Genomic DNA, 10,665 nt, shown 5'->3' on the forward strand with positions numbered 1-10,665 from the left:
CCGATTTTGGAGAGACCGATTACCATTTTTTTGTCAAAAATTGCAAAACTTTCTTATCAATTTGAAAACTTAGATTTGATTAAAGTTTCTATTTGAGAACACTGACCTTATAAATAAACCAAAAATCGAATTGAACATAACATTTTGAAACACATAATAAATTTTATTTTCCCACTTAGGCCCTGTTCAAAAAACGTCAAAAGAAAGCTCACAACGTTGCGACCCGTTGTGAGCTTGCAGATCTGCTATGTCTGAACATTTTTTTAAACGTTTGACACAATTTCGCCTATAATGACATGACCCAAATTAGGGACGCCAGGGTGAAAATGGTAAAAAGAAATTGGGACACATGGCCGCATAATCACTGCTACCAATGCCGTCAAAAAAGTCAAATAATGGCCGTTAGGATGAGGCTGGCGCGTCAGGCACCGTGGAACTGGTGGCAAGCAAACTGACACTGTGGGAGCCAACCCAGGGTAACAACCAGGAAAGGAAAGAGGTGCACCACCTACGTAGATACACTGAGGTGCGACAGCGGAGCAAACAACACTGCAGAGCTCAAGACCCTGATGCTAGACTAGGAGGGTGTGGAGGGCAGCGATTCAGGAGTCTCCCGAGTTGGTGTTGGTGCACTCTAGCATCGCAATGGCCGATAGATCGACCACACGGACATGTGGGTGTGGCTCTAGAAGACAGGATCTGAGTGTGTGGCATGGAGGACAGGTGTGTGGGGTTTCAGTTTCTGCTAACTGTAACTCCTCCCTCTTTAATCCTGAGCCACGCCCACTAGCCTGCAGCTGGCGTCCCACAAGCTCTGCTGCAGCCGGGGGTCGAGGGTCGGCGGTGACGTCATCTCCCTGCGCCCGTTGGCCCAGTAGCCGCCTCCCCTCTCCTCCTCCAGGGCCGGGGACAGGGCGCAGTGCAGCACCGTCGCAGCGCCCTCCACAGGGGTCTGGGGAGACCACACACACACACGCACGCGCACACACACACACACACACACACACACACACACACACACACACACACACACACACACACACACACACACACACACACACAGGTTAAATTATTATCTAAATATATCTGACATATCAATGATACAGAGAAAGGGACTGACTCTAGGCCAGTGGTTTTCAAATGTTTTTTTGACCATGGCACACCAAAGTACAAAATCTACATGTAGTTGTATATATTGTTATATATATTGCAATAATAACCTATAAGTCAGTGGTTCTCAAAGTGGGCTCCGAGGACCCTGAGGGTGCTCCCAGCAAAATGAGTTACAGTTTTTCACAATTGTTAACACACGTTTCTCAAAACAATAACGGCTTTCTCAAAACTGCACACACAAAACTGAAAACCTCACACACAAAATGCTAAACCCTATACTCCCTTCGCAAGATGACTCTTTGCCATCACATCTCTTAACTGTTCACAAAATGGAACTTGTGTTTTCATTTGGTACACACAGCCATATTTTCAAATGACACACACATATCATTCATTACAGTACACACAACTAAGCATGTGCTGCACACTACCAAGCATTTACAGCACACTGCAGGGCAAAATGTAAAACACAATCATATAAATGGAACACACCATATGAATGACAATGACTCTGGAGAATGAGCCATTTCTCCTTTTGTAAAATGACTTTCATAGTCAAACATAAAACAAAACACAAATATGCAGCCAAAAATGTTTCATTTCTCTACATGATTTAGGCATCATGCCTCCGGTTCATGTCTGGCCAGAGGGCCTCATCCACATCATAGGCAATGTTCTCCCTGTCCAAGCAGCGTTGGAAGAAACGCCTCAAGTGGCGCATGAAGCCCTGACAGACCTCAACAGTGACTAGGGCTGCAATCTATTTTCACGATTTTTGTATAATGACATTTTTCAAAAAAAAACATATTTTACTAATCGAGAATCGTTTGTTTTGAAAAAAATGGAAAAGAATCGGAATCGTGACCCCAACAATCGGAATCGAATCGAATCGTGAGATAACAGAAGATTCACACCCTAACAGTGACGTCACCTCACCAGACCTGAATGTTTAGAGATTTGACTATTTGTGTGTTGTAGGTTGATGCTTTGAGATTTTACGTGAGAAGTGTGTGCAATAACTGAACATTGTGTGTAGTGTTTGGACAACAAGGTGTGTTGTAGATTGATGCTTTGAGATTTTATGTGAGAAGTGTGTGCAACAACTGAACATTGTGTGTAGTGTTTGGACAAGGTGATAATGTAATTGAAATCAGAATGTAAAGAAGGAAAGTCAGAGTCTAATGCAGATAAGGGAGTGTGAAGTAGTGCCAAATTGGGTGGAGCGATTAGTACATGAAGTTAAGGTTATGAAAATCGTGCCGAAATTTCACTTTTTGTGTGTTATAGGCCTGACCTCGACTAAGTCGACTAGTCGACTGGTTAGTCGCGGGGGGTCCGAGTCGACTGCGTGTCTCTTAGTCGAATCTAGTCGGGATTTATTTTTATTTTTATTTTTTAAGGGCCAAAATTTGTTTTAATAGTTTTTTGGCCAAGTCTACACCTGCAACCAGACGTAACTTCCACTTTATTCTTCTTATTCCTCGTCTTTGTATTGGTATTGTTTGTGTTGGAGCGCCTCAGTGCGGCTGCAGAGTTCATGTGCAACCTCTTCCAGAGAGAGATAGAGACACTAGAAACTCTGCTGGAGACACAAAACAAACTGTGTAGACTTGGCCCTTTGAAATAAAATGTATTTTGGCCCTAAAAAAAAAAAAAAGAAGATTTTATTTTTTATTTTTTATATATATTAGTCGACTGCCAGTCGACTATTAGATTTGACTAAACAAATCCTTAGTCGGGGACAGGCCTAGTGTGTTAACAATTGTGAAAAACTGTAATAAAACATCAAAGTCAGTTTAACCACTTTAACCCTATTTTGTACTTTCGGTTACTCGAAAATAGCACATCTAAGGTGTTGTGAACTTGTAGACCTGCTATTTTGTTTGATATTTTTATAATTCCGTTTTTTTGGGGGGTTGAAAAATGTTAACAAGACAGTTAACAAGAAAATCTTCTCTTATGGGGCTCCGTGGCCAAATACATATCAATGTTGACATGAAAATGTTTCTGAACCACTGCTATAAGTGCACTCTGATCTGTGTGGCCACATGCCAGTGTGTGTGTGTGTGTGTGTGTGTGTGTGTGTGTGTGTGTGTGTGTGTGTGTGTGTGTGTGTGTGTGTGTGTGTGTGTGTGTGTGTGTGTGTGTGTGTGTGCGTGCGTGCGTGCATGCCTGTAATGTATGTGTGTGCCAGAGGACTGTTGTTGTCACTGCACATTAATATCATTAAGTAAGCACTGTGAAAGTTTGTGTGTGTACGTGTGTGTGTGTGTGGGGGGGCTATGTACTATATCGTCGCTGTCGGGGCAGAAACCTTGTATCTCCATATTTTATCTAGTAGTTTTATGAAATAGTTTATTTCATAAATTAATGACATAACTTATACTTAGACGTAGGACACTGTCATGCAAAAATAGCCTCTGCAAGCTCCAAAACACCTTGTGAACTGTAGGAAATCTGCTATTTTGAAAAAATGCATCTATATGACATGCCAGGTTGTAAGTGGTTAAGTGTCTGAGAGAGAGAGAGAGAGAGAGAGAGAGAGAGAGAGAGAGAGAGAGAGAGAGAGAGAGAGAGAGAGAGAGAGACACCCACCCACACACACACACACACACACACACACACACACACACACACACACACACACACACACACACACACACACACACACACACACACACACACACACACACACACACACACACACACACACACACACACACACACACACAGAGAAGGTCATGTCAGGCTGTCTTTCACATCCACTTCCTGTCATTATTATCATTGTGAATATGATATGATGTCAGCAGTACCCAAGTACATTAGAAAATTACTCACGCACGCACGCACACACTACTCTAAACATTTGTTCTGTTTATAGCATGGCTTTAAATGATTATGGGCTGAGATGAGAGGTGTTTTAATGGCTACATACTCTAGTACTTATATGATTAACAAATTTGCATTTTCTACATACAGGGTAAAAGCCACCGGGTCGTGCTCAGAGGCAATTGCATTTGATGATTACACTCTCGTACACATGCGAGCACACACAGGCGCGCGAGCGGCGAGCGCACAGTCGCACACACACACTCGCGCACACACACACACACACACACACACACACACACACACACACACACACACACACACACACACACACACACACACACACACACACACACACACACACACACACACACACACACACACACACACACACACACCATATGTCTAAGTTAGACATAAAGATAAGATCCACATAGACAGAACAAGTAGTTGTTGCTTTGGATTTACTGGGGGGGGGGGGGGTCCATGCCTCGGCTTTTGATATCTCGCCACTCTGGTCATTAATTTGTATGGCCGGTGGGGATCAGTTTTATCCAATATATAAACTCATCAAATATATCAGACAATGCACAATACATTTCCCAAAAGGAAATGCTTGTATATAATTAAGCTGGGATAAAACCATAGAGTTTTTATCCCAGCTTGATTAAATACAAGCATTTCCTTTTGGGAAATGTATAGTGCATTGTCTGATATATTTGATGTTGATGTTTGATAATATCACAATTGAACATTTAAAGGTAGGGTAAGTGATTTTCTTTGGTTAAAATAAGTGTTAAATAGCTCTATATTCTGATAGTACTCATTGCTATAGAGTGTTTGTTCAGTAAAAGGAGTCTCCTTGTCTCTCCAGCTCTTTATACAATAGAAAATGCATTTTCGTTTCAGTTTCAGTTTCATTTCCAATTTTATCCAATCAGGATAGAGAACTCAATCAGGATATAGATTAAACAAGTGAAATTGGAAGTGATGACACTAAGAAATGAGCAGGCAAAATTGGAACTGGAACACTATAAAAATTAAGCTTAAAAATGGGTACTTTCTCCTGATTGGCTGAGACTTTGACACCTACCAGAAAATGTATTTTCTGTTTATTAAAGAGCTGGAGAGACTCCTGTTACTGAACAAACACTCTATAGCAATGATTACTATCAGAATATAGTACTTTAACCTTTTAACAAAATACTTTTAGTTTTAACCCAAAAATATCACTTACCCTACCTTTAACAATTTAATTCAAATTGGGTGTTAACCACATTAACCCTGGTGTTTCTATTTTGGGTCAAATTTGTCATAACACATTGTAAAAAATACATACATGCATACATACATACATACAACATACTGTACATACATACATACATACATACATACATACATACATACATACATACATACATACATACATACATACATACATACATACATACATACATACTGTACATACATACATACATACATATAGCAGAGCTACAAGCTCACAACGCATCGCTGTGAGCTTGTAGATCTTTTGTAAAAAGGTAAAAAATAAAATAAAGAATAAACTGAAGTATAGAATGTATGATATTTATAAAAAATGAAAAAAAAAGATGACTTGGGCCATAATTTGAAGAAGGTAAGGAAATGGAAGAGACAGGGACTGACTCAAGGCCTTGCAGAGATCCAGGCAGCATCATCTGCCCTGACGGATCTCCATGCAACAGCTGTGGGTGCGGGAGGATGTGGAGGTCAGTCAATGACTGCACTCATCTTTCTCTCACAGCCAATGCCGCAACTTCCACTTTATTTGTCCCTGAAGGGCAATTGGTTTTGCAGCACAGAGTGCAACATAAAAAAAAAGAACCAGACAAACATGAAAGCACATTAGGTAGCACAGACCCAGCAGGACTGAGTCACATCAGTGAGCAAGCATTATCATCAGTAGGGCTGGGCGATATGACTTCTAAACAATGTCACGACTCTTTCCAACTTTTACCTCGATTACGGTTAATGAACGATTATTTAAAAAAAGGAGATCTACAACCTCACAACGCGTCGTGATGTGACCAATTGGGAGATTGTAGATCGGCTATTTTCACTGTTTTTGTACGCCACCATTTTACAACGAAGTATAATACAGGGTTAAGTGGTTAATCAGACTAAATCGATAATAACAAATCTATTCGATTTTTGTTGATTCGTTGATATATCAGAAATAAAATAAAATGTATCCTAAAAAAAGCCCTGCTTCTCCATTACTCAATTAAGTTGTTTATTGGTTAATTGCCCAGCCTTACTCTTGAGTTCAGTGCCATGTGCCTCGGCCAGTTAATGCTGAGCCACATGCGGAGGGCCCTAGTTTGAATCCAACTCCCGTCATGGCTCTGGTGTTTTTTTGGCCTTACTTCTCTCTGATCCTGGTTTCCTGTCGCGTTCCTGTCTGTGTGCCCAGGTGCTATGGCAGACTCCCTACCAATCTTCCCCACAAGGCATTCGGGCAAACTACAGCAATCAAGCATGCAAAGCATGAGGACACATACACACACACCACAGACAGACAGACAGCCAGACAGACGTGTAACGCCCAGGATTCGAACCTGTGTCTCCCGTGCGGGAAGGGACACTAAAGCCAAACATCTTAACCACCATCCTAAAGGGGAAATCCCCCTTAGCCGGGGGAGATAATTTGAGTCACTCTGCCACCCAATCACGCATGCATGCCCGCATTACTACTAATGTTATGTGGATGTAACTTAAGGAGACGTGTTTATGTGCCTGAGTCTGTCTGTGTACTGTGTGTACTACAGACAGTCTGAGTCATTAGTGCCTCTTAATTAAATGAACGCATTGAACTTGTGAGGTCAATGCTTTAAGATATAATAAACTGTCACTACTGTGGTCCTGATTCAAGCCCTGTCCTTATTTTGCTACTGCACAGTAAATCCTAAGTGTTCTTTTTACTCAGAAGAGTGTCCAAATGGAACCAACTCGCGCACGCGTACTGCATGTGTGTCTTAATGTGGCACAGCTATCTGTCTATGCTATAAAGCAAAATCCTTCTTTTATTGTCTCCGCCAGGTGGAATATGTGGCCGACTCGCCGAGACTAAGTTTTCGCGTGTCCGTCTGTGAGCAGCTAATCTCAGGCACTGTGGGAACGATGTGCACGCACACTCACATCATTTCACATCGGCCTGTTATAAGCGCTACCAGGAGGCAGAATTTTGCAAAACAATTTTGTCCAAACATCACACCAATGGTGTGATGTTTTTGACAAATCTAAAAAGAATAAAAACATACATGCATGTACCTGCCTACCAGTACACATAGACCTATTTATCTACTGCTGGAGACCATATTATGTTACATTAAGATATATATATATAGGTCAGGTGGTTATACTGTATACATGCATGCATGTATGTTTTTATTCTTTTTGGATTTGTAGAAGTGATTCTACAAATAGGGGAAGCTCTCTATAAGCTTATCTATTTTTAGTTCTCTATAAGCCTATCATTATAATTTTTAACTCAACAATAGCTGCAATAGCAGAAAGATGATGAGGCATGTTAAATTAATTAGAAAGATGCAGGCGTTATATAGGCTACTCCATTCTATATTGTATTATTACGTAGGGTAGCATATAGACCTACTTAATATTATCCTACAATTTAGCGAGACTAAAAGGCGGCGCAATTACTTCAGACTAATCTTGAAAAAAGGGGAAAAGGGGGGAAATAATAACTGTGAAAGGCAGCAGCAAACAGAAGGGTGTTTTAAAAGACGATCTAAAATAACGAAAAGTGGCAGCCGACCTGGCGTTTATGTAATATAATAATTGTGTCGCATCATCGCAATATATAACTGCGTTAGCCTATGTTCTCATGGCAAACACTGAGGAGCGCCGTGGGGGCGTGTTTGGACGCAACTCTGTCACTCAAGACGGCCGTGGGCCGTGTTTGGGTTCAAGGGGTTCAAGGGGTGCAGCAAATGCGGCGTAATTTGGACACACGCTGCCCTGGCCCAGAGGTTGGGAATCACTGCTGTGGACAGAAATTGTGACGATGTACAGTAAGGTGATCCACAATGCTCAGCATATTTGTGAATTCACTCTCGTGAATTAACACACTTGTTCCTGAACAAGCTGTCAACTGAGCGGTCTGTGACTCTCTGTGGCTAATCGATGCCGCGAGGCCTTTTATCGATCTGTTGAGTCTGGGATCAAATTTCCAATTCCTTCCTCACGGTTATCACAGTAACACAGCGAGAGACTGGGAGAATGTGCTGAGAATGTTGGCGGGGGCCAAATCAAAACATCTTGATGAAATCCGTCTGGTGCAATGGTTATTCGAAATATTTTGTCAACTAAAACAAAATAACGAAAACTAATATTGATAAAACATTTTAGTTCATTGAAATGAGGCTTCACAAAAAAAACGCTAACTAAGTGAAATGGAATTGTGTTTACAAAACAAAATACAGTAAAATCTTAGAGGAAATGTCCTTTTAGTCTTTGTCAATATAAATTCATACATAAGCCTAGTGTTTGGTGGATATGAAATCTTGCAATAATTGTCTTAAAAAACTGAAAATAGCAGATCTACAAGCTCACACCGCGTCGCTTCGCTATTTTCCTGACTTTTTTTCATCTCACCCCCGACTACAGCATTATAACAATAAAAAACGAAAACACTAAAACTAATCAAAACTAAAACTAAGCCTTTTGAGAAAAAAATTACTAAACTAAACTCGAAAAACACGCTTTAAAAACTAATCAAAACTATGTTAAACTGAAATTCAAAACAAAAGTTCAAAACGGAATAAAACTAAAAACGAATGAAAAACGCAAAACTACATTAGCCTTGCTGTGTCACGGTCCGCTCCTCGGGCCGTGGACTTTGACCTTATTATTTAGACCTTGAATTCCCTTTTATGATATTGGACTCGTTAGGGCTGTTTGTTAGGCCTGTTAGGCCACTATTATATTGTATGGTTCCAATAGACCATATTCACACGGCGGCCATATTGGAATTTAACATTGAAAGTGCCGCCACCCGGGGTGGCTACTTTCATTGACTTCATAGAAACATGGCCGCCGTGTGAATATGGTCTATTGCATTCTGTTTCTCTGTTGTTACCTTTTGCCCTGTTGTGTGTATCTTATTTTGTAGTATTATTTCCTGTCTGCCCTGTTTGCTGTTTCCTGTCTTGTCTCACCAGTCCTCTGATTAACTCTGTCTTGCACCTGTGTCCCAGCCTATCCCTGTGTTGATTGTCAGTTAGTTTCACCTGTGTCCAGTTAACCGTGTGTCTATACAGTATATACTCCCCTGTTTGTTCAGTCCCTTGTTCGTTCGTAAAAGTAAGTCACTGTTTTGTCATAGCCTTGTTCCTAGTACCCTCGTATTCCTGTGTATTATTCCTGATCCTCTGTTTTTGGTGATTAAAACCCCTTGCATTCGATCCGCCCTGTGTCTGCCTCGTCCTCTGCCTTTGTCCCGCGCTTGGGTCCTACACCTCTGACTCTGATCGTAACATGCTGAGATGGATGGTGCCAAATCAAACATCTTGATGAGACGGGTCTGGTGGCGCCAAAAATCCTTGTCACGCTGAGGTCGTAACCGAATCAGGCTGCAAACTTATCGCAACCAGTCAAAACCCACTTAAGCAAATCTGGCTTCAAGCTCTCATAATGAGCCAGATGGCATATCTGGCAGGTGGAAAAACTGAACAGATTTCATGAATTAAGGGGGAAAAAGTCTTTAAACCACAGTGGCAGCAATGGCTCAGGAGGTAGAACGGCCACCTTGAAACAAAAGGTTCCCGGTTCGGATCCCTGCATACTCCTCCTGGTTGCGTGTCGACGTGTCCTTAAGCAAGACGCTGCCATGAAATTAAAAAAAAAGGTATGGGAATCAATGTCCTACCCTGAACAGCAGCCGCGCGATGGTGCTCTGTGCCAGGCGGAGGGGCGGCCAGAGGTGGCGGTAGAGAGCGGTGTCCACCATGCCCGGGTCCACCGCACACGAGCTCACCGCTGATCCCTCGCCCTCCAGCTGCACCTGCAGGTGTGTGGAGGAGAGCAGCAGGGCCAGCTTACTCTGGCAGTAGGCCGAGTGGGCTGAGTAGCACTGACTGAAAACACACACGCACGCACGCACGCACAAACACACATACACAGGAGAGAGGGAATATTTTGTTTAACATTGAATGTTAACCCATTTAGACCAGTGGTTCTCGTTTTCATGTCAAGGACCCCCAAATTGATGTGTACTGTATTTGGCTGCGGACCCCCCCATCTAAAATTGTTTTGTGCCAGGGACCCCCATAAGACAAAATTTGTGTTAAAAAGGAAATAAATCAACATTATTCAAGTTTTCCAATACTTTCAAGATTTGTAAATAAAATGCTCAAAAATAGCGAATGTACAAGCTCGCAGCGCGGCACGAAGTGACACGCTGTGAGCTTGTATATCTATTGTACAGTGAATCTATTTTTTAATAGCCAACGTATAAAATATGGATAGTGCTTACAATGATTGTGATGCTGTATTAGCACATTTTGCTGGGGACCCCCTGGAACCCCGCGAAGGACCCCTGGGGGTCCCCGGACCCCACTTTGAGAACCACTGTTTCAGACATGAGGCCGATTCTACAAACGCCTTCGAAATCCTAACCTAAGTTTTCTGAAAACTTTGTATTCAAAAATGTAAAAAAGAAAAATA

The 10,665-nt window shown here is 41.8% G+C and overlaps 1 protein-coding gene across 1 annotated transcript in view; it reads right to left on the reverse strand.

The window, feature by feature from the left end:
• Positions 1-321: 321 nt before the first annotated feature.
• Positions 322-10,665, reverse strand: part of LOC308105643 (polyprenol dehydrogenase) — a 69,732-nt gene continuing 59,388 nt past the window's right edge. Inside the window, exons 6-7 of the mRNA XM_080456499.1 lie at positions 9,869-10,076; positions 322-952 (exon numbers count right to left, since the gene is read on the reverse strand). Of these exons, the coding sequence (XP_080312625.1) occupies positions 767-952; positions 9,869-10,076 (394 nt within the window). The 3' untranslated portion in view covers positions 322-766. The remainder of the gene's footprint in view (positions 953-9,868; positions 10,077-10,665) is intronic.

The sequence above is a fragment of the Gymnoscopelus braueri genome (assembly GCF_963280865.1).
Source record: "Gymnoscopelus braueri genome assembly, chromosome: 18".
Classification (NCBI taxonomy): Eukaryota; Metazoa; Chordata; class Actinopteri; order Myctophiformes; family Myctophidae; genus Gymnoscopelus; species Gymnoscopelus braueri.